Source organism: Apaloderma vittatum, unplaced genomic scaffold (assembly GCF_000703405.1).
Source record: "Apaloderma vittatum isolate BGI_N311 unplaced genomic scaffold, ASM70340v1 scaffold2021, whole genome shotgun sequence".
In the NCBI taxonomy this organism is placed as follows: Eukaryota; Metazoa; Chordata; class Aves; order Trogoniformes; family Trogonidae; genus Apaloderma; species Apaloderma vittatum.
Genome location: NW_009698339.1, coordinates 6025 through 30594, shown reverse-complemented (window position 1 = coordinate 30594; position 24570 = coordinate 6025). Strand labels below are relative to the sequence as shown.

The following is a 24570-nucleotide window of genomic DNA, read 5'->3' as shown; positions in this document are numbered from 1 at the left end:
TTCCTGCTGGTGGATATTTTTAATTGCAGCGTACATGATTTCACTAATGTTTTTCCTAGGGCAAGAATGGATCACCTGGATCTGCAGGAGAACCTGGCCCAGCAGGTAACCCCGTAAGTACCACGAAGGGAAACCCATGCAGCAGGCAGTTACGTCAAGGAGGGTGATTGATGAAGTACAGATAGAGTGGATCATGTGTAGGTGTTTATCATCCCTGAAGTTGCCATGTCTGAAGACCAGTGATCTGCAGATCGCTGGCTGGCCGTGACATTGGAGGAGGTTTGGCCATGTTCCTGGAATGGAGCTGCTAGCTGGGTCGTCGTTTTCCCCAGCAAAAGTGAAGTGCGTGCAGAAAAAGGAAATGATTGATTACCTGGTATGGAACCAAAACAAAACAAAAAAAAAAGATTGGCATGCTTCATCCTCACCAGTGGATTTAATTTTGCCAAGCAGACTGTTCAGCCAGCAGAGAGCTGTCAGAAGGAAGGAGAGGGCCTCAGGGAGCTGGCAGCCTGCCATCGAGGAATAGCAGCAGCAGAAGAATCCTCCCCAGGCACTTGGGGAAAGAGCAGGCAGTGGGCAGTAAACCAAGATCAGGAAGCAGAGTGAAACCCCCCTGAGGCCATCCTGTGTGGAAGAACAGCATGGTAATGAAGAGCTGTAAGGAGGACAGTGAGGAGGTGTTGGGTTTTTGGTTTGGTTTTTTTTTTCCTCTCTTCTGCTGCTGAAAATTGTTCAGGATTCAGCACATCCATGCAAATGCACCTTTGTGTCCAGTAGCATTTATTGCAATGCAGGGCTCTTCCCTCTGTGCGTCCACCTAGACATTAGAGCTTGCTGGGCTCTTACATTGAGATAGAAACAAAGGCATAGCAGGAGAATTTGAAAATCTGCAGCGGGACTGTGCTCTCTGTGGCCCTTGCAATGCCATAAAGCAACCTCGGCTTGTGCCCTTGAGACTTGTGCCCTAGGCTTGTATTGCTCATATTGTCTCATCCCAAGTGGCCTCTGAAGCGAGTAAGACCTTTCTGCATGGGGCAGTGACAGCACAGATTACAAGTGTGGTGCTGCCTTTCTGCAGCCAAGAATTAGTGCCACTGCTTTTTTCTCCTTGACACGAACTTCTTCTTCCCTTCCTGGGACCACCACCCCTTGCTGTTGTCTTTACAACCTTCGTTTCTTCTTCTCATCACACCGACCCCTGTTCCCAAGTCCTCTTACTGCTTTTTGGCTTTCTGAGTCTTTAGCAGGCCACTGTGGCTTTGGGAGCTCCTGTGAGTGCCAAATGGGGGTCGTTTCTTGACCATCATGATGTTAGCACATTACCTAAACAGTCAGCTGGTGACCCAGGGACTCATCAGGCAGCTTCCTGCACAAACACAGAACTGCCACAGTCTGTGCTCTAGAGGATTTGCAGTCCAAAAATAACATAAGAGATTGAAACAGGATAAAAGTCAGATGGATGAGAAAGAGGAAAGAGAGTATTGGTCAGCGGAACAGGCGGTCATCTCATAAGTATCCTTCTCTGTCATTAAAATGAATTCTCTTTCATAAAGGTTATTATGGGAAGCATTTCCTTCTGCTGTACACAAATCCATTAACTTCCAGCCTTGTCTGGAAATTGCCTTCACAACGGGGTGTGACAAGCCAATCTATTGTATTTCTATTTTCCTAAAAAGGAGAAGAGAGAAAGGGTATCATGGCAATAAGTGTTTCTTTTCCACTTTCACCATCACTGACTAGTAATCACGAAGTAAAACCTGCCAGGAGCCTTCTCCTTCTGTATTTGCTGTTGGATTTTGCCCATCCCAATCCAGTTCTCACCCTTAAACCCGCACACAGCGATGCAGCCCAGCCCCAGCAATCTCCAGGGCTGACTGCGTACCTGAAAGCCACGTGCTTTGAGCCTGTCAGGCATTTTTTGAAATTGAACCTGGAAACAAAGGCCGAAGAGCTGTCGATCGGATTCTCAGGTTTGAGCAATAGGATCACCTGTGCTGTTCCCCTGTCGCTGCCCATCGCAGCATGTCCACTCCCCAACACCAACCTATAAATCGTGCAGCGCCAGAATAACTGCTGAAGATCCCTCCTTTCACCTCCATAACTGTTTTTGCAAGGACCCCACCTAGCTCATGAGCAACGCAAGCACTGTGTTTGCAGCCTGCTTTTCTAAACAACTTTGTTCTTCCTTTCCTTTCCTTGGCAGTTTTGGGAGTCCTGCTGCTCCAGTGGAATTTCCCAGTTCCGATGTTGTCTGTAAGTGCATGCTCTGGAAAGGAGATGTTAGAGAAAGGATTGCTAGTGTCTGTCTCATTTCTGTCCTAAGGGTCCTAAAGGAAATAAAGGAGAAAATGGCAGCCCAGGACTCCCTGGCTTCATAGGACCCCGAGGACCACCTGTAAGTATGTCTGAGTATGGATTAGACCCACTAATTACCTGCTTTAAATGTTGACTGATGAAAATGGGCCACAATCATCTTTAATAAGGTTAAAAAACCACATAAGCAGGAGAGCTGACAGATCCAGAAGCCATACTTCTTTATTTCCAAAGGAAACTGGACTGCAAAAATAGCATTTTTCTCTGGATGAACATTCTTAATCTCATTTACTGAGCTGGTACCTGTCAGTAAGCCCTAATAATATGTGCATTAATTGGACTGGTTCGATACTCTTCTTAATATGGATATGGGGTATGTAAGTTCTCAGACTGTATCTCTGCACGAACCCCAGAAGGGCTAAATAGAGAAATTTTAAGTGCTGATAATAATGCAGTTATTTCTGATATCTGCTGTCTCAAAGAAAATTCCTTTGTTACCAGCTATAGAGCAACACTACATTTAAGCAATTCTTTATCTCCCAGAGCATTCTGAAATAATACCTATACATGTAAAAATATCACAGCCTTGAAATCCAGTAACTTTAGCTCTTCCAAAGCAAGTAAAATATGTTACATTGCACTGAAAGGATGGAAAAGGTGAATGTTGGGTAAATATTTTTGTTTCTAGCTCTGTTGTGACTTAAAATGAGATTTAAAAGGATTTCGTGTGAATCTACCAGAGCTGAATCTTCCACAGGATGATTCTTTCTTTATTTTTTTTTTCATTTTTTAAAATGATTGGATGAGTTTTGTGATGAAAAGAGGAGAAAAATATTTCTCTGGAAAATTAATTGAAAGCAACAAATGCAGTGGCCATTTAAAACTGAAGTGGCCCTAAGGAATACTCGAGTGAGTCTGATGCTGCCTAATTTGGAGCTGATGTGATCACACGTCTGTGATGAGTTACATTACTCGTGCATAAGTGTGTAGATGCTAGCACTTGTAAAGATGCTGTATGTGTTTCCAGGTTATGGGGAAATATTATAGATATGATCATGTGTGTAGCTTGTAAATGGACTATGAAAATGGATCTTTCCATTCATGACATGGGGAAGTGGGCAGAATTCTAGCAATAACTGCTTCAATGTTTGTTTTGCTTTAGCAGTGGGCTTTAGGACTGCAGTGACTGTTTTTTGATTGAGTTGCTACAGTGCAAAATTCTGTTGCCTAATTATCAGATTTTAAATGGAAGGTATAGAAGAAACAAACTAATAGGGTGCTTGTTCTAATTATGTAATATAGTTCTGCAATACAGGCAAGCTTTCAGAATCAAACTTGCTTTAGCACTGGCTCTGTATCCATTGTCTTAGCTGGTGTAATACAAGATGGTACCTCTACTTACAAAATTTACTTCCCTTCCATCTTTAGAGTGTTACAACTGATACTGCTTAAGCTGAACTAGTCCAAGTAAAGTGTACAAAGCTTTGTGAGATGTCTGTATGAACAAGGAAAAGAAGAAAATAATAAATAAAATAAAATTTAAAAAAAATTTAAAAAATCAAGAATATAATTTCAATGAAACATCTGACCTGCTCTCATCTGATTTGTTAGAAATTACTTTGTGATTTACATTTACACAGTATGCAGCATTACTAAACAATGCTTTCTAAGTAGTAAGATGTGTCTTTCCAGGAATGATCTATAGCAGTAGGATAAGGATAAATCATCCAAACTCACTGCTGTGTAGCTGAAAATTTAGGCTCTAAACAGAAAGCAAGACTTGTGGTTAGTAGTTGGGGTCTTTCTTCCACCTCCTTGCAGTGTGAGGCTAAATTCACTCTCTATTTCTTAGGGAGAACCAGGAGAGAAAGGTGCTCCTGGAAAAGAGGTAAGTTAAATTCCCAGTTGTTTCAAAGTAGGGCTGGTGTCATGGGAAAAAGCCACCAGGGGTGCTACCTGGGTTGCAACAAATTGGGGTTTTTTTCCTTGAATTGTTGATATCTGAGAGCCAATGGAGACCTCTCAGGAATCTGTGGGACTGACAGGGAGATGAATTTACCCCAGGTCACAAGAATGGTTGCAAAGGCACATGTTTTATTATTTACTTTTATTATGGATAGCTCTTTTAATACTCTCCCTTATTGTATTGCAGGGTGCACCAGGGAAACCGGGTGAAGCTGGCTCCAAAGGAGAGAGGGTAGGTTAGAGAGTAGTATTAGTTATTTCATTATATCAAAATAAAAAGAGCTATTTTGAGTTAGGGACTGGGGCAAGGGGTCATTCAAGAGTGAAGCGTTGCCTGTAGAGATCTGCCGTGCTCCCCACCCTCCCAGCCCTCTCTTTAATCACTCTCCGTCAGTAGCAGTTTGTGGATCGTTTGTAATGCACCAGATGTTGTGTTCAGTAACTTTGCCAGCTCAGCTTGTTCCAGTTTCGCTGTGCTTGGAAAATCAGAAGTTTGCCTCTTGTTTTGTGATGGTAAGGTCATTTCTTTTTTCACTCAGGGAGAGCCTGGCATCAAAGGCGAAAAAGGCCCTCGAGGAGAAAAAGGCCCTCCAGGTGATCCTGGGATGCCTGGTCATAAAGGCCACCCAGGGCTGATGGGTCCCCATGGGCCCCCAGGAGACACTGGGCAAGTTGGACCTCCTGGTCCTCCAGGACAACCAGGATTTCCAGGACCGCGGGTAAGGTTGCCAGAGAAGGGCTTTGTACAGTAATTTTACTGCCACAATGTGTGATCAGAAAAGTATCTAAGATTGTGGTAAGGCTGAAGGAACCTGGAGCAAGTACGCGTTCCAGTGGACAGGAGGCTTTTTTATCTCTTGACACGTAAGAAGTGGAGCTATGACGTATCTCTGGGGGGTGTCGTGGGGGTGTGGGACTGTGTGGCCAGCAGGAGCAGGGATGTGATTCTGCTCCCCTCGAGCCCTGTGTGCAGGGCTGGGCCCCTCACTGCAAGAAAGACCTTGAGGGGCTGGAGCGGGTCCAGAGGAGAGCAACGAGGCTGGGGAAGGGACTGGAGGGAAAGTCCTGTGAGGAGAGGCTGAGGGAGCTGGGGGTGTTCAGCTGGAGAAGAGGAGACTCAGGGGGACCTTCTCCTCAGTGGTTAAAGCGTGGTGCTGGCAACAATGACAACACCAAGGTCACAGGTTCGATTCCCGCTCAGTCCCCATGTGTTGCCTGGTCTAGTTGAGAGGTGGTGTCCCTGCCCATGACAGGTAGGTTGGACTTGATGATCTCTAAGGTCCCTTCCAGCCTATGCCATTCTGTGATTCTCACTCTCTACAACTGTCTGAAGGGAGGGTGCAGTCAGGTGGGGTCGGGCTCTTCTCCCGGGCACCCAGTGACAGGACGAGAGGGCACGGCCTGAAACTGCGTCAGGGGTGAAACTGCACCAGGGGAGGTTGGGGTTGGATCTCACGCAGCCCTTCCTCACGGAGAGGGTGCTCTGGCACTGGGATGCACTGCCCAGGGAAGTGGTGGACTCACCGTCCCTAGGGGGGTTTAAGGAGAGGCTGGATGTGGCACTTTGTGCCCTGGTCTGGCCCATGTGGTTGGTGGTACTGGGTCATAGGCTGGACTTGATGATCCCAGAGGGCTTTTCCAGCCTCAACAACTCTGTGATTCTGTGAACTTCAGGAGAGCTGAGCAATCCAGACCTGTAGCCAGGGTAGCTAGTCCCTGACACCTTCTACACCTTAAAAAGCTAGATCAGGTCATGTAGCTATGGCCATGGGCCTAGAATCTGAAAAAGCTTCTTTCTTATAAGGATGTTGAAGCAGTGTTTCATATGGAGGTCTTACGCCTTCCTCGGCTGCTGGTTGTTATGAGAGACAAAATGCTGAGCTGTGGAAAGGTCACTACTCTATTCCTGGAAATCCTGGAGTCAGCTCATCAGAATTCATGAAATCCTATTTTGGTTTAATATTCTTTTTTTTTTTTTCCTGAGGGGAAACAGTCTTGCTACTGAGAGTGCGTGAGAGTAATGTAGGTACAAGAATGAGAAAAACTACCAACTAGTGAAGCCACTATGGCTGTCCTGAGAGTGAATTTGAGATTACCTCAGAAGGGAATAAGAGTGAAATAATCTCTGATGTAAAAGCTGGGTGAATTTAGACAAAGCATTTCTTTGTGCATCTCAGGAACACAGAGATTTGATTAAATCCAGTGATGATAATAGGGTTAAATCTTGAAAAGATGATTTGTAAACCTTCAAATTATGTTCCACAATCATGTTTACTGACTGTGATATTCACTAAGAGCCATCACAAATGCTTAGTACTTAATAACAAAATCATTTCTTTTGTTACAAGTGAACACATCTTTTTCTCATGCAAAATTTGTCTTGGGAGGAAGGCAGCAAATAGACTGACTCTATACTTATCAGCAACATTATTGGTTAAAATTGAAGTGTCTCTTACCTATTTAATAAAATCCACATTCCTTAATGAAGAGTAACTTCTGATTAAGAAGACCTCAGCAGATTTTATAAACAGAGGACACAGACCGTGTCCTTGTATATTAAAAGAACAGATGTGAGCAGAAAGCAACACTTTCATGCAAGTAGCTCATACACGAAAGAATGCAGTCTTTAGGTTGATCAGAACTTTATTCAAAACTGGCAGAAATTTGCAGAATAATTTTAGGAAAAAAATTCTTTATGATTTATGAAGGAAAACATTTGATCTCTCTGGTTCAAAATTGATTTTTTTTTTTAAATATAGCTACATTTTTGAGTTTATGCAAAGACAAGATTCTGGTTACCCTAAAACCCGTTTTTTTTTATTTTTGTGGAAAACCACAACCTAAAAAAATTCTCCTTCCAATTACCAAAAATGCTTTCATCATTTTTTTCAGTTGCATCATCCAGAGGTGTTGTTCACCTGGCTTTGGCTTTTGACAGCTACTATAGCTGTACAACAGCAGCAAAAAAAGCACAAAAGCTGAGAGAGCAAATGAAAGATGCTGTCCCTTAGTGGGTGGGTAAGAGACCAAGGCCAGGCAGCCACATCCCTTATCTCCCTTCAGCAGCCTGAAATCAGGCAAAACAGAATCACAGAATCACAGAATGTTAGGGGTTGGAAGGGACCTCTGAAGATCATCCAGTCCAACCTTCATCCCAGCATACCTAACCTTGTACTCTTTGGAAGAATAGGTATCACGTGCAGTAAACTGGCTTCTCTTCCCTGAGATAAAGGCTGTTGGCAGGCTTGGCATCCAGTACAAGTCTTTAGAGCAGGTCTAGACACCCACCCTAACTGCCCCAGGGGCACACATGCTTCTCTCCGCAAGGAGACTTGCAGTCATAAAATCATAGAATGTTTTGGGTTGGAAGGGGCATTTACAGGTCATCTGGTCCGACCTTCCTGCAGTGAGCAGGGACATCTTTCACTAGATGAGGTTGTTCAGAACCCCATCCAGCCTGACCTTGAATGTTTCCAGGAATGGGGCATCTACCCCTTCTCTGGGAAACACTGGTCCAGTGTTTCACCCCCCTCATTGTAAAACATTTCTTCCTTACGTCTAGTCTAAATGTACCCTCTTCGAGTTTAAAACCATTACCCCCTGTCCTGTCAGCGCTGAGAAAGGGCATAGACTTGCCAGCAGGTTGAGAACTGTGTTGGCAGCCCCTTTACATTCGTCTTTCCAGCAGGCCCCGCAGCCTTGTGTGCGCTGTGGGTGATGAAATGAAACCCACTAAAGCCTTTGTGGAGGGTTTAATTTGCACATCCCCTGGCTGTGATTATTATGTCTTGTCATTGCTGTGATTATTACTCCCTCTAGGGAGAACCCCCGTCTCTGGAGACTTTGAGAAGGCTCATCCAAGAGGAGTTAGCCAAACAGCTGGATGGTAAGCAATCAGCTCTGGGAAGCCAGAAGATGTACCTGAGAGTATGAAAGATACTATCCATGGCTGTGCTGCCACCTGAACCTCTCCTGCTTATGGAAGGCAGCGTTGCCTGGAAGGAGAAATGTGTAAAATGGAATGTGCTTAGCAAGCTTTACCGTTCACCAAGCTTGGTGTTCCCAGCAATAGCACACGGGCTTTCTCCCTTCTGCAACCCATGGCCATTGCCTGTGCTAAGCACCTCGTAGCATTTTGCCACCAAAACAGCTTTGCTGCAGACTCCTTTCTGCAGATACCTGGGCTGAGACAGTAGGACAAGAGAAGATACCACTTCAGACAGGTTAATTTGGGGCCCTGGAAGAGAAAATAATCAGAGTAGGACAAAAACGTGCTTTTGAGGTCTCAGCTGGAGGAGAAATATTCCTGATTTCTGCTCATCAGTCTGAGAAGAGGAGGTGGAGTGGATGCAGGCTGCTGCTTCTCTTAAGGTACATGAATTGCAGGCCACTGCTGACCTGCTCTACAGTGAGATGCAGAGCTGTAGTGCTGCTTCTGGCACAGCTCTTGGAGCAGCTGACACGTAGTTGCACGCATTTTCCTCTGTGATAAATTTCAATGGAGTGATTTATTTGAAGGATTTTATTTACACATTCTCAGAGTTCAAGTTCGACACCAATCTAAAAGCATTCAAGATTTTGGATCAATGAAGAGAAGATAGAAAACCCTTCTCCCTCTATCCTGTAGGATGTTTTTCTGATGCTGAGTATGACTTAAGAGCTCTCTAAGCTGTTCAGGGACTTAATATGGAAGTGACAAGCAATGTGCCTGCTTGGAAATTGGAGAATATGCTGATGCAGGGAGCTTCCTTAGTTACAGTTTCTGACTTCAGAGCAAGAGATTGGTACATCAGCTTTAACTCCACATGTGTAACAGCCCAGAAAAAGAAAAGTAAGGCTTCTGCCTCCAGAGCAGCCATTTGGCATCTTGCTCTGTGTAGCAGAAGTGGTGGAAATAGGCTCTTCTATTCAGACCAGCAATGATTCCAGTTTGGCAGAAATCCACAGCTGAAGGAAGGGACATTTCAGATCCTTGGTGGACAAGGAGCAGAGGGTGAGAGAGGTATTTAGCATTAAGTGTGAAATTTAGGAGTTGTTTAAAGCTACTGAGAAATGAGCTTTAAATAATTTAGAGACAGTCAGGGAGCCAACATCATGGCTTATGGGGAAGGACTGTGTAGGGACAACAAGTGGGTGGCTCTGAAAAATTGATCTGTGATAATACTTGGACTTTTCTGGGCAACTGGTACTGGCTTTCCATCTCTTGGAGCACCAGCCTTCTAGTCTAACAAACTCATTTCCCTCTCTTCACAGCCAAGTTAGCCTATCTCCTGGCTCAGATACAGCCTGCACATGTAAAAGCATCCCATGGCAGACCAGGACCTCCTGGTCCCCCTGGGAAGGAAGGACTTCCAGGAAGAACTGGCCCTCCAGGAGAGCCTGGCCGGCCTGGACAGACTGGATCTGAAGGGCCACCTGGACCAATGGGTCCCAAAGGTGAGTGAAACTTGGTGTGTTTGGGCAGTCCGATAAAGGGATGTGTTCACTAAACTTTAGCATCCACCTCGCCTGTTAGTAACATCTAAGTGGTCCTCAAAATGCACGTGTTAGTGCATTAGTCTGTGGTGAATGTGACCAGCAGTTGCCAGTGTGTTCCACTTGTGGCCATAACTGGAGCAGGACAAGTCTTCATTCCCACTTAACATCCCATCTCAGAGGATTGGCCACAGCTGGGAACTATTTTTAGCAAATACATTACCTTCAGTATGGATGGAAGATCTGTGGTAGTATTCTTTAATTCCATAGATAATGCTCATCACTTCATTACTTTTCTTTCCCTCTCTGCAGGAGACAGAGGAGCAAAGGGTGAGAAAGGTGACACTGGCATTGGCCAACGAGGGGAAATAGGTCTTCCAGGAATTCCAGGTGTGTTTATTCAGAACACCCCACAAAACAAATCACTGAGAACCACTGCAAGGACACAGGTCTCTGCCATTTTAGATAGACTATCACGATAACATAAATACAGCATACACCATTTCTGCAGAAAGTGGCCCAAAGGGAAGAAATATATAACTAGCATCATATCTGGCTACCTTAGTTTCTTATCCTGATTGACAGGTATAATGATCCATCTCAGTAATAGCTAGTTTAACTGACCTTTAGGACAAATCCAAAGTGAAGCTTTAATTACTAGATACACTGTCGAGTGTCCTATCTGCCCTTGCCAGAATCTTGTTGTCACCCAAGCCGAACCCAGAGATCCAGGCAGCTTCAGATGTCATGAAAGATCATATCCAATACCAATGCCTCAGGCATACACCTCATGATTTACCTTTGCTGACAAAGAAGCAACAAATATATTTTGCTTCCAGTTTGAACTTAGGAGCCATTTATTAGTTTTACCTTTACTCTGCTTTATTGGGGAGGAAGCTCTGGGAAGCTTTCACAACTCAGTGGTCTGCATTTGGCATACTGGCCCTGCATTGCCTTAAAATAACAATGGCCCCACTGTGCTTCACACAAATGAGTTCTCTCACAAAGCTGACTCTTGCCTCAAGCTTTCCCATCCTCACTCCCTCTCTATGAGGACTGTATGTCATGAGTTGGCTCGTGCAGCTGCACTTCAACGTGATGGTAGAGGAAGAGCAGCCAGAGCAGAGTTGTGCAGCCCAGGGATGCCGTAGAGACTGGAAATCTTTCTCTCCGAGGAGACACACTTGTCACATGCTTGTAGATATGTGCTAGCGAGACCCCAAATCTGTGGAAGCTGGTGTCTGCATCCCAGTTTGGCAGCACCTCCTGTGATGTTGTGCTGCTGAGTACTGCACCCTGGGCGTATCACTCACCAAGGGCATCCTGTTTTTATTTTAGGCCTCCCAGGGGAGCCTGGCTATGCCAAAGATGGGATGCCAGGACCACCTGGCCCTCAAGGTGAAGCTGGTGTCCCTGGTCTCATGGGTCCCCAGGGACCTCCAGGAGCCAACGGACAGTGTGACCCCACTCAGTGCGCTTACTACGCAAGCCTGGCTGCCAGACCTGCCAACGTCAAAGGGCCTTAGCTTGCATGGGGTATCCCTAGACTTGTTTTTAAAACTTGAATTCGTCACGCCTGCCCAGAGCTCTCAGATGTCTTCAGCCGTGTTTCTTTTGTGGGAGGCCTTTTAAAGCCAACAAATGCTGCCGGTCGGTCAGATTATTTTTATGAATTATTGTTATTATTATAATTATTATTATCTTTGATGTGATATGTGAATTTGTTTTTGTTTTCTCTAACATCAGGGCATATTAAAACATTAAAAAATAAGTAGTTTTTTTCTGTTTTGAAGAGCATACAATATCAATGCATTGTGTAGCTGTTTATGCAAAATCATTCCGATGCCAAATTTTGTGTCTGTTTTCTGGTTAATTTTTTTCCAAAACTTTACCCCTCTCCCTTTAAACTGATACCAAATCCTGCAGCCCAGGGCATTAACTGTGAGACACAGGCTGATCACAGGATTGTTGGTGCCATGTGCCATCCCAATGGAGGGGAGGAAGGTAAAGCCATGCCAAAGCTGGAAAAGAGGTCTCCAGTACATTCAACTCACAATGGACAGAGAGTTACGAACAGCCAAGTGTGTGTTTCACAGAAGATCTCTCTGAAATTCAACCATCTTCTACCCATAAGTGGATCCTGTAAGAGCTACTTTTTATGGGAATGTGTGGGAGCTTACAGTAAGGCCTGAAGAGACCTCAGAGATGTTCTAAACCTCACTGCTCCCTGTGCAAGAGCTTCAGTACTCAGAGGGTTTGGTTCTACCAGATGGAGCTAATCTTCCTCCTGTGAGGGAGTTGCCTCTGCAAAAGGCATCAGTGCTGTCCTCTGTCAGCTCAGGGATGCCAAATCCCCTGTTCGTGGTCAGCGCACACGCAGCTCCGTACCACTGCTTCACCCAAAAAAAACAAGCCAGAGCCACACAGAAAGTCCTCTGGTATCTCAGGAAGCCACATCACTGTTTTGGATGATCTACCATAACAATAACTTGGTAAGATCATGTTTTAGAAGGTAGGTGAGAAGCTGCAGGCTGGTCTAAAAGGAGGTTGATCTCTGATGAAAGGGTCAGAGCAGAGAGGTGTTCAGAAAGCTGGAGGAAGTTGTGTTTGAGGGTGAAAGCAAAATGTCAGGCACTGGCCCTTTTTTCCTATCAGCTAATTGCCAAAATCAACCTGAGAATACAAAGAGAAAGTGAAGAGAGGATGGAGTCGGAAAAGGCCTTCGCAACAGGTTCCAGCAAAGCAGCTGCATTTTCAAAACTCTTCTGCACAAAGCAGTTTGTCGTGAGAGGTCAGAGTAATGAACCTGACACAGGCACTAAGTGCTGAACATGTTCAGAAATCTCATTAGGGCTTTGGAGACAGAAAAGCAGCACCCTGCCCTGCTGGCCCGTTTACCAGATGCCTTGGTCTTTCCAAGCTGACTAAGCCAAGCAAAGTCACAGCTGTCTATAACCACCCCAGAATGAGAGCCCGAGGCTAAAGCCCAGAGATAACCGTTTGCCAGCCTTGGAGTCTTTTTCTTCTCCAGTAGCAGATAAAATTTGCTTCTGTTTTACTGAAAAGTTAAATTAAATAACATGTTCACATGTTGCGGTTAAACAAAGTCTTTACTGTGTAGCTCTCGGTGGTGCTATTTTTGCTATTTCCTGTGCAAATAAACTCTTTGATTTGATTTTACCGTGTTTCTTGCTGTGGAAAGGCCACTCAAAGAGAAAATAAGAAGTGAAAAGCTTACTGCTTCCACGGGACTCTCAAAGGTATATCTGTCCCTGTACTGCATGGTAGGTTGGCATGCTGTATTTCAGTATTAAGCAAGAATGCTGATGACGTTATTTAGCAGCACCATTTTTCCTAGTGCAGGCTGAGTGAGCTTTCATCCGTCTAGTGGTGAGGCAGCTTAGGGTTCCTACTCAAGAGATACCTGCCAACATGACACGAGACACCCTTCTGAGTAAATGTGATGGCAATGAGAAGGTTTTATGAAGGTCAGACATATTAACTGGGCCATGATCGTGTGACATTTAATTCCTGTCATGACGGTGGCTCCTCAGCCTCTGTAGGTGGTCTCTTATCATGTGTGACTGCATGTGCCACACGTGACCTAGACTTCAACACATTAACATGTTCCAGTGCGCCATGCAAAGGGCAGGTAACATAATGATATTCTGTTAAACAAAATACAGGGTCTTTTACCCCCATGAGATCACAGAACCATAGAATATTTTGGGTTAGAAGGCACCTTTAAAGGTCACCTAGTCCAGCGCCCAAAGGGTGAGATGGTGCAAATGAAGAAGATCTTGGGATGTGGTTTTTTGGGTTACCTTTTCATTTGAATGTCTGTTGGAGACATTGCCAAGAATCCGCGTTAGGAACACGAGGGACACAACAGTGTCTTTAATAGCGGTTACAAGATCTGCAGGAGTGAGTGAGGCACAGACTATGGCTCTGCAACTTCTCCACCCAGAAAAGAGGAGGGATGCAGCCTAATTCCCTTTGCTCCAGCATATTCCTTAGCTTATGGTTGTCTGCTCAGTCTGTTCCTGAAGACACGCCACACTGTCTCTGTGCCCTGAATTCAGTGGTGCCATTTCCCTGCTTTTTCTTAAATCCCGTTTTCTCTCCAGCCAGTTAAACGGCATTTACCGAGCATCATCTGTCTCGAGTGAGAAGAATGCAAGATACATGCTGCAGACCCAGATCGAGACCTGTGTTTACAGCCACCCAGTTTCTAGGGCTACAGTTGTCAAAAGGGTGGCTTCTATAGCTGCCACCTCCTACAGAAGCAAGCCCTTTGGCAATGTGCCGAAAAAGTCATCTGCAATAAAAAGTAAGAAAGGAGGCGGGTATTTGCAGGATTTCTGCCCTTGCAAGCTCGAACACACAAAGCTGCGACAGTTTTTGCCTCAGTCGGTTTGTGAGTATTTACAGTCTTGGAAGATTGGCCCGAGATTGCTTTCCAAACGAGATCTGCCATCAGGGCAGACCGTGAACCTACAAGTACAGCCCTGGGCACGGTCAGAACCTGCCCTCCAGAAAACAGATGCTCCTGTGCCTGCGCAGGTGACGGTGCGTGCTGGAAGGTGACAAGCAGACGTTTGCTGTCCGTCCAGCATCATTCCTGCAAGGTGACCATGCAGGCAGGAGGTGGCAGGTAGGGCAGGGTCGGTGCTAGTGACCTCTCCTCCAACTGCTCTTGAATGAGGGAGGGCTGTGGTTTTTGCCTATCAGAGTTTGTGTCTCTGTAACAAACCAGATGGTGCATCAAGTCCATTCACTGAGCCTGAGGTTTACATTGGTATTTTTATTGGATTTTTTTTTTTTGGATGGTCCTGTGGTAAGTAAAATTGCATTAGCGAGCCAGACAGTATATTATCTACATATTAAAAAGGTGCTGAAAACGTTTTTTGTTTGTTTTTAAATCAAGTTGGGGATTATTGCAATTATAGCAAACAGCAAACAAACATGAAAATTTTTGCCTGTCAAAGAAATAAATTAAAACCCAACCAAAAAAAAAAAAACAACAGAATCATTTAGGAAAAAAATCCTTGTTTTGCGCTAAATTATTTAACAATTTATACTTGTTTTCTAAACAGTTTTGAATTAGCTGCAACTTGGAAGATGAATTAGGGAATAGATTAGTTCCCTTTGTGACTTGTGAGCGGCTCTTCTCAGTACAGGTTTGTGATGCTGTTTCCCTGAGCTGTCCTTTTCCCACCTCTTATTGTTCATACGGGATAATTAAACTGCATGAGGCTGAATTCTGTTCTGCATGTTTATTTGGAGACATTCAATCAAAGCAAAACTACTCTGTTCAGGACTGAACTAAATGTTTATTTGAGTTTTTTGGTCCAGAGAAACAATGAAAATGCTGTAGCAGCTAAGCCCAAGCTCTGTGCTCTGACCACAAAACTGGCTGGGAGATGAGCACAGCTTTTACATTCTGGATAATCTTAAAAAAAAAAAAAATTAAGGGTTTTTTTTTTTAAAAAAGAGAAAATAGAGTCTACTGATGGCTCAGTCTTTTTATGTGGAAACTGGGCAAGCACTGCCCTGCTACAGATTGCATTTGGCAGCTTCTGGAGCAGGACTTGATGCCTGAGCATAGCTGGGTGTCACCATCCAGCATTGTCTTGGGTGCCAGAGACACTGACAGGGGACTGGCTGAGTCCCTAGGGGACCTGTGAACCTAGGGGAGGCTTCCCCGATCTGCACTGGGTGGGCCTAGGGGAGATAAGTGTCATGTCAGATGATGTAAGATGCTTATGTCTGGGTACCTGAATCCCATGCTCAGCCTCTCACAGTGGGATTCAGAGTCAGGCACCTGCACTTTGGTGGCTCCCGTGTGAGCTGTGGAGCCTAGAAAGTGGATCAGCTCACCCTGAAGTAGTCAGGTGAAGCACTCTGGGATGTGTTGCCTACATTAACTAGGTCTTCATGGAAAAAAAAAAAAGATCTTCTGGTAGCTTTCTTTATCTTCTAGCATTACTGGCATATGTCTCCACTGAGTTGCTGTAGAGTTATATGTGTTACGTATGTGACATATAAATCTGTACTTCCCTTGTGCCAGGGAATAACAGGAAATAATTCTTAAAATGACAGCACTTACTCAGCAGTTACAACGTAGACTGAAAATATCTACTACCGCCTCTGGCAGCCTCTGTGAGCTGGAGTCCAGTGCTGATGAGGGTTAAGGTTGCTGCTCCATGGTGTGGGGAGGAAGAGCAGGAGAAGGGCAGAGCCAGCCTGGGGCAAAGGCAGGCTCTGGCCCGGATCTGCAGCCCTGCATGGGGTGAGCATCTGTCAGAGACCACGAGGAGTCCTCCTTGCTCCTGTCTCTGCAGATCCAACACTGCTGGGGCAGAAAAGTCTCTGCATCGGCCACCCAGTTGCCTCCTACATCCCTATTTCAGCACGTCTAGGTCGTTGGGGCAGTAAGGGTCCATCAGAGACCGAACTTAACTTTCAACACCTTTGTAAATGGTGAAGTGGAATCAAGAAGAGAAAGCCTGCTTAGCTTCATCAGTCTGGATGAAACCTGGAAGTCATAAAGATGGATTCTGTCTTCTGACTTTTGAAATGGGAACAACTGATTGGAAAATCATGAAGATATGAGGAATAGGAGACTGGTTTTCAGAGTCGCTTTACAAAACAGATTTTTCCTGGGGGACTATCTTCTGAATACCTTGCGTAGCTTGACTCAAGAATATTGACACTGATAATAAGCTCCTTGGAGTTTGTCTGAAGTGAGTATGGGAATGTCCTGCTGGGTCTCCAGGGTGATCATATGTTGAAAATATGGGCTCTTGTTATTTTACATTTTGGATCATGAACCTTATGTAGAGAGCACAAAGGAACAATTTGACAGACGGGCATTAATCATACTCTGACGTTCCCAATAAGCCAGTGATCAGTGTCAGGAAGAAGGATGTCCTGCAAGATGGAGCAGAGAAGAACCTTCCACCTTGGTAAAGGAAAACTCAGGGTCAAACACCAGGTGTGAAAATGTTCAACAAGGGAGCAGTGCCCGATACCACAAAAACTTTGATCTGACCGTGGCTTTGGCTCTGCATGACAAGCTATCTACAAGAGTCGAGTTTTGATTTGAAGAGATAAGCATGTTTTAGCAGAAGGCAGCACACGCGGCAATTCAGTTTATTTCACAGGACAGATGTATTTGACAATGTGTTCTTAGAAACACATTTTTCCCCTTAGTAATGTGGGAGATGGCTTTCGTCCAAGTCTGAAATGACTTTCATTGCAATAACTTCTTCAGTGCTCCCTTAATGAGAGCTGAGTTTAAATACGAGTCTTTATTTTTATGGTCAATTGTGAGGTCTGTTATTTCTGGTAAGCATCTTGCCCTTGCAAGTGAAAAATCTCCCTTTTCCATGGATACTGTATTCATCTCCATTGTACATATGTTTCCTAGTTATTGTACCCTTCCTTAATTATGAACAACTATTAAACTTTATTAAGTTCTGCTGAATCTTTTTCTTGTAAAATGTCCACCCTTTCTTAATGAAGCTTGCACAGCCTTCAGACCTCATTGACATTAATGGTGACCATAAAGGAGTAACTATTTTCAGTGTCCCCAGGACACTGTTGTATACTCAGATGTGAGAGCCTCATCACTATAGCTTGTGCAGTCCCTATCGGGAAGCCCAGCACACTTCCCTATCAGGAAGCCACCAGCATTTCAGGAGCTTACAATGCCAAAAATATCCTCACAACACTGCTGGATACTAGGCAATTTTCTCCTACAGATGCTGAAAATTAATGTGGAGAAAATTCAGGACTCTATTTCAATAGGTTTGTGGTATTTGCACTCTGAATCCTAGTCAAAGGTAACAGCTGGTGTGTAACAGCTGTAAAAAAATCTATATTTCAGGGTGAAACACAATTAGAAGAACAGCAGACCCTAAAGTGTAAGTTCAGATGCTGACAGTGCTAATGTCAGCATGGTCTGGATAGAGATCTCCCAGCACTTGCCACCCATTCGTGCAGTCCCATATACCCCTGAGGCTGGGACACAGGCCCCCTGCAAGCTTGAGACCACCCTGGGCTGAGGAGACCAGAACTGAGCAGGGCAGGAAAGCAAAGCTGATGTGCCCCTGCCCTCACGAGACCTGACGTGGTAGACCTGCTTAGACCACACCTCTAATGCATTGTCTTCTACCTGCAGCAGCCTGTGAGATGCTGTAGAGACCTTCTTGAAAAGCATTTGAAATGGTTGTCCTAAGCATTTTTCAGCTGAAAGCCTTAAGGTTGAAGTAGAAGAGGTGGACTCCTTTAGCCTGATGCTCCAAACCCACAATTTTCTCCTTCCTGGAAAATGCCCTGCTCTCTACATCACCTGCTGTGCTGAGCAGCTTGGGATAAACCTGGCATTTTTCATCTCTCCTATAAAAGCTATGCCAGCGAGGAATAAAAATTTGCTTTTAAATATGCCAGAGCAAGTGTAGCACAAGGAGGTCTGTATCTCTGTGGTGCAAGGGTTCATATGCTCAGCAGGAGGGAAAAGGACTTGCAGACTTCAAAATCGATTCTTTATTGTGTTTGCTGAATGTTAAAGGCTCAAACTGACCTGAGGGCAGAATCTGTTCATGGTTCCCAGCTCCCAAGCCACCAGCTACGAATCTGTCTTCTTGTCCCATTTACCATGTGCTTTATCTTGTCCCCTTTACCATGTGCTTCATCCACCCACCTTTGCTGCCTCCATTGCGGTCCCTTGGGATTGACCAGTGTGAATCCCTGAGACAACAGCCCTCTGTGTGCTCCCAGGAGGAGAGAGCTACACATAAAGATTTGACCCGATCTGCTGAAAAGCACAGACGCAGCACTGCCGCTTCACTTTCTGAACATGGGCAGATAGTTGCCACCAGCTCACCAGTAACAAGGAAAGGCAACATCACAGTCCGGGAGCTGAATTTTGTATACGCTGCAGAGCTGGAAGGGAAACACCTGATCAGGTGAGAACGCCGAGTGTTTACTCAGTGGGATGTATCTGAGCAACTCAAACGCTCCGCGTGTGTGTTAGTAACATGCCTGGCAGAGAGGAAAGCTCACAGAGGACCTTGATCCGCCAGAACACTCAGAGGTTGTCCGTGGAGGGTGCAACAAATCATCAATGATTGTCTCGATTCAACCAGCCACAGTGCTAGTGGGGCAATGGATGCAGCCACCTCTTTCAGGCGTTCCTCTGCTGGCCCTGATCTACTCTGGAGGTTCCTTAGAGAGCATGATCATGAGTATGAAGGGAAGAAGAAACTTAAGATCTCGGGCAGAGAGCTGGCATCCATTCCCACACAGGTCTTCAGCCTGGACAAGCTGCAAGTCCTGGACATGAGCCCGGAACGAGAGAGCTGCTTGAGGTACCGGATGGAGCTGCTCCCCCGAGAGATCAGCCGCCTGAGGAACCTCACCTGCCTCTACATGGACTCCAACAACTTGAAGAAAATCCCTGCAGAAATTGGCACTTTGAGTCTCTTGGAGAGGCTCACTCTGAGCAACAACAGCCTGAGCTCACTGCCCCCAGAAATGGGGTCACTTCAAAGGCTGCACAGCCTCCACCTTGCCAACAACAGCCTCACCGAGCTGCCTGCACCCCTCTGCCAGCTGAGGAGCCTCACCTTTCTGGATGTGAGCGACAACAAAATAGGCACAATCCCCTCCATCATTCGGCATCTGGAGAAACTGGAAACGTTGCTCTTGCTCTTCAACTCACTGGAGAGTCTGCCTGAGGATGTCTGTCTTTTAAGGAATCTGCGCACGCTTTGGTTGGGAAACAACCATCTAAAGTCCCTTCCAGCAAGCTTTGGGGAGCTGGTGAACCTGGACTGGGGCTACAGTTACTGTTCATGCAACTTCGAGGGGAATCCCCTGGCAAAACCTCCCCCTGAAGTCTGCAGCAGAGGCCCTGAAGAGATCAGAGACTATTTTTTGTCATTTCACAGGGCTCAGAGGCAAGACAACTGATGTAAACCCTCATGAAGTGACTGACATGGATTTATTCTGTACAAATCAACTGCACAAGTGAAATGTGTTTCACATGGAAAAGTCTGGTAAACATCACGCTGTGGAGCTCAAAAGCTTCATCTCAGCTGTAAGATGATTTCTCTAGCAGTCTTTTTTTTGACACTGGTACTGAATGGTGGTGCATACCTTTCAAAAATTCATTCAGGGACAACTCTAATCTTTTGTTATTTATAGTTGCATAGATCTGTCTCAGGAAATGTTGCAGCCAAACATTCAGTCTGAGAAAATGAACAATAGCTTGTCTGAGAGGATGGAGTTGTGTAAACAACTGGTGTTATGTAAACAGCAATAATCCGTGTGATTTGTTTGCACACTGGATCCGTGCTTCAGCCTGGACTTGAAGTCTGTTCTCCCTAGTGGCAAGTGACAGGACAAAGGGAAATGGCCTTAAGCTGTGCCAGGGCAGGTTCGTTGTCAGGCGTTGGAACAGGCTGCCCAGGGAAAGGATAGAGTTGCCATCCCTGCAGGTGTTTAAGAGATGAGTAGATGTTGTGCTGAGGGACATGGCTTAGTGGTGTTGATAGGGCTAGGACAATGGTTGGACTCATTGATTTTGAAGGTCTCTTCCAATGAAAAATGTTCCATGATTCTATGGTTCTAAATTCAGGCTGAGATTTCTGCAAGCATTTAAGGCTATGCAGACTTCTGAATCTGGCTTTGCTTCAGGTAGTCCAAAATCTCATTATTTTCCATGGCACTTCACTTCCAACACACAGGTTGAATCAGCTCAGGCTGCTCTCTAGCTCTGGTTAAGAACCAGCTTATGACCAGGTCTCACAAAGCACTATGCAAGCAATGTCTCCATTGCTTTGGCAGGATGTAGTGTATTTCTTACCCTGCTTCTTCTGAAGAGCAGGAATATCCCACCTTCTGAAAGCAGCATGGGCCTGAAGTCGATGTTCCAGCCCCTCTAGAGCAGACTTCAGTGATTATTGCTCTGTGGAGCTTGGGTGATGCACAGGGATAGCCTAGATTTAGAGCATGCAGCACCAGCAAAAAGGTTTCCGTTTCTACCGAGGCTGGGAAAGTGTTGAGAGATATTAAAATATGAGTATGCAAACTTCCTGCAAGGGAATGTTTCTGAGAATCCCTGTCTATAATCATAAAAGGCTTCATCAGTGTTCTATGGAAATTTGCTGAGACTCCTTTCTGTTTCGTTTTGCTCTCTCTTCCCCTTAGCCTCTCATCAGCATTTTCCTCCCACTTCTTAGCTTTGCTCTTTGTGGGTGTTTTCTCTGTGGCTGCTCCCTCTGATATTATCTTTGCATTTCATTATTTTCTTATCAGAAGCCTCTCGTTCCCTCACGAGTGCTTTTCTTAGCCCTCTTGCCTCCTTCGTTTCCTATTTCTCCTTTGGCCAGCATACAGAAAGCTGCAGCTTTATGTCTTTCCTGGAAAAAAGGGCTACTAAGAGCTGAACATGTTCTTCCAGGACATGGAGAAAGGAAGAGAGAAAGGGCTTGAGACATTGGTGCATGGACCATTGTGCCTTTTCTTCAGTTATTTTCTTCTCCTCTTAGCAAAGATCAGCACAAGAAGAAGAAAACTGGATCAATGCTGAAATTTTGCTGGGTGACAAAAGCGCAGATGTTCTCAGCATGAACTGATTTTTACATTGCTCAGCCACTGAGTCTGCCTGTGACCTCTGTGGAGATTTCCAGCCAGCTGTCACTTTTTGGTGGCGCAGTAAACAGACTCAGTCCAGAGGCAGTATGTCACACCATGATAAATCAATGCACAGCAATAACGGGCATGCGATATCATCACACCAGGCTGTTCGGTTTTCCTGCAGCTGATTACTTCCAAGATCTGTGACCAAGGAAAGAAAGGAGTAAAGGGACTGTGATGCCTTGCTCACTTGGCTCGTCTGGTGAAAGCATGGAGAATTGGAGATGATGGCACAGGACAATGAACTGCAAGTTCTTTGTGCTTGGTTGTTTTTCAGAGGAGATTTACAATATAAGGGGGTGTGCATGAAGTAGGTCCTGAAGCTCTTGCTAAGTCAGACAGAGGGTATATCAAGCTGTTGAAGGACTGGGGGTCTGTTCCTGCTTCTGCCATTGATCCATCCTCTGGACTCAAACAGGTTTGCTGTCTTATTTCCCTGTTCATCTTGCCACATTCAATACATGTGACAATACAATAGACTTTCTAAAGTCTAGTATGAGACTTTAAGTATAAAGGCAGAACTAGCAAGACAAGTCAATCTCTTCAGACCCTACCTTGCTGTTTTTCTTCTACATTGCACGGGGTCTGGACTTGAGGATCCATTTCCAATTTTGGCTACTTTTCCCTCCTGCTTCTTGGCCAGCGATTCCCAAATGGCAAGCTGACTTTAGCTTGTTTGGGAAGTTTATAGCATCTCACAGCTTTTGCTTTTGGCCCATCAGGTTTCACACGCTTAGTTTAACTATTCCTTTCTCAAAAAACCCACAGTCGTTATTTCTGAAGCCTGAGTGTATCTGTTAATAATGTACCTGTCATTCTTGGGAGTGAATGGAATTAAAAAGGGGGTTAAAGCCAACAAGAAAATGTAATCTTTAATAAATAGTGCCGACACCATTTCTGTAATTCTCCAGTCTGCTGGGACCAAGAGAAATTTTGAAAAATTAATGCAAGAGAGGGCACTTGGACCATACCATCAAGCTGCTCGAGCAAACTGAATACATTTTTCAGCTAGAAGAAATTCTGTCCTGAGACCACACTGTCTGTCACCTCCTCCTCTCCCTTTGTCCTGGTTGCTGACAAACCCCCACTTCCCAAAGTAGAAACTCCAACAGTGCACATGCGCTACGGTATTCTGGCATCTCTGTTAGTGGCATAGTTACACAGAGCAATAACTAGATGGCATTAAAATCTAATCTGGAACTGCTTATCCTGTGTTTTGTTGCACTATTTGTATTGTTGCTAAGCACCCTCCTTTGCCTGTGCTCATTAAAACTTCAAGCGTTAGCATCAGAGGATGGCAAACTGCGAGGATATAGGCCCCTGGCAAAAAGACCTGGATATAATCCATACTATGGGGGTGAGGAGGAGGAGGGGGGCAGTTGTTAAAGCTGACATTCAGCACTGGTGGGAGTTGTGCACACGTTTCCCTTCACTCCATACTGTACCGCAAACAGTGGCAGAGAAGAGCATTGTCCCCTGGAACTGCAAAGGGCTTTCATTTGAAAACTTTGAACTATTTTTCAGCAGAACAACAATGAAATGTAAAAGCAGTGGAGAAAAAAAAAAAAAAGCTCCGAATAGAGATTTAGGAGAATAATATATATAAGGGCAGAGGGCTCTTTAATTTAATATACAAATGCATAACACTTCACAGGCTGGTAGCTCAAGCCAGACAAGTTCTGACTACAGATAAGCTGCATATTTTTAATGCTGGAGAGTTCACCTGAGGATATGGCAGATTCTTCATCGCCTGAAGTCTGTAAACCCCACAGTCTGGCACACCCGAAGCTACGACTGGAACACTCCACCTTGTTTTACGTAAAGTAAAAGTCACAAAGGCTCCCTCTGTCTTCAAAGTACATGGCTACAATCTATGGTTGCCATAAATCTAAAAGATTAGATCCCAGCATTTTGCCTCTGCATGAACTTCAGCTTTTTAGTTTTTCAATGGCTATGAGCAATGCTTAAAGAATTGAAGGTCACCAAGCCAAGAGCACTGATCAGGGTGACTTTTTATGTAAGTGGTGGAGTCTCTGAGCTAGCAAAAAAAAAAAAAGAAGGGGAAGTTGCTTTGTCCTTATACCATTTGGAGTCAGCAGCAAATTTCCAGGCTTACGAATGGAAGACTGGTCCTGAATTCAATTTGAGTAGAGTTTAGCAGCAATCAATTTTTCAAATCTTCGAGAATCATAGAATCATAGAATGGCCTAGGCTGGAAGGGACCTTAGAGATCATTTTAATCCAGCCTCCCTGTCGCCAGGGACGCCACCTCTTGACTAGATCAGGCAACACATGGAGACCAAACAGGAATCGAACCCGTGACCTTGGCGTTGTTAGCGCCACACTCAACTGACTGAGCTAACCGGCCCCCTCAGAAGTCTTGTGGTTGATCAATCAAATATATTGCATATTAGCCATCAATAGAAACACAACTTTGCAGACCCCCAGAAAACAAAAGACGCTGGAGGCAGTGTCCTACATACAATGCAAACATACTTAATAACTGAAAGGAGAGTGCTAGCTTGTGAGGGTTCTGTCTGCAGAGGGTCTCTACGGGTTGCCTAGTCCAGGAGGGTATACAACCAGAAGGCCATCATCACTGAGACAGGGCACTGTTCCTGCTAGCTGGATGGACCCCAGTGCCACCAGCCCTTCTGTCTTCCTCTGTGCTCAGTAGCCTCATCTCAGAACTTAAAAATCCAACCTCAGAAATTGCAGTTTTCTGGTGATGCAACACTGGGTTAGTGCAAAAGGCTGAGGTCTGACATGAATCCATGAGATCAATAGGTTTAATTATCATTGACTGCATGTGATCAGTCACTGTCAGAGGCACCAGATTCAATGGGACATGTTTTCCTACACTTGGGCGATGGCACCACAGGAGAAACAAAGCAATCTATCATGAGCAAGTGTCATATGGCTCATCATGTCAAATTTCAATGAAAGCCTAAATAGCATATCTAATGAAGATCACTCTAAGCCATACAAAGAAAGGTTTTTAACTCCCCGGAGTGTTCTGGCCATGAACCAAAAGACAGGTAGTAAATGGTGCTTGAATAAATACTACATCCAAGCCATGGATTTCTTATGCTTGTTAAAGATCTCAGT

At 44.9% G+C, this 24570-nt stretch overlaps 2 protein-coding genes across 2 annotated transcripts in view; both read left to right on the top strand.

Annotated features, from left to right (window-relative positions):
- LOC104280345 (collagen alpha-1(XXII) chain-like) overlaps positions 1–11523 on the top strand; it is an 88401-nt gene extending 76878 nt beyond the window's left edge. Inside the window, exons 37-43 of the mRNA XM_009877965.1 lie at positions 4169–4204; positions 4469–4513; positions 4821–5000; positions 8101–8167; positions 9535–9717; positions 10069–10146; positions 11095–11523. Of these exons, the coding sequence (XP_009876267.1) occupies positions 4169–4204; positions 4469–4513; positions 4821–5000; positions 8101–8167; positions 9535–9717; positions 10069–10146; positions 11095–11282 (777 nt within the window). The 3' untranslated portion in view covers positions 11283–11523. The remainder of the gene's footprint in view (positions 1–4168; positions 4205–4468; positions 4514–4820; positions 5001–8100; positions 8168–9534; positions 9718–10068; positions 10147–11094) is intronic.
- A 7404-nt stretch (positions 11524–18927) lies between these two features.
- LOC104280344 (leucine-rich repeat-containing protein 40-like) lies at positions 18928–19734 on the top strand. Its single transcript, XM_009877964.1, has one exon. It carries the CDS (start codon positions 18928–18930, stop codon positions 19732–19734), a length of 807 nt encoding a protein of 268 aa, XP_009876266.1.
- Positions 19735–24570: the final 4836 nt, after the last annotated feature.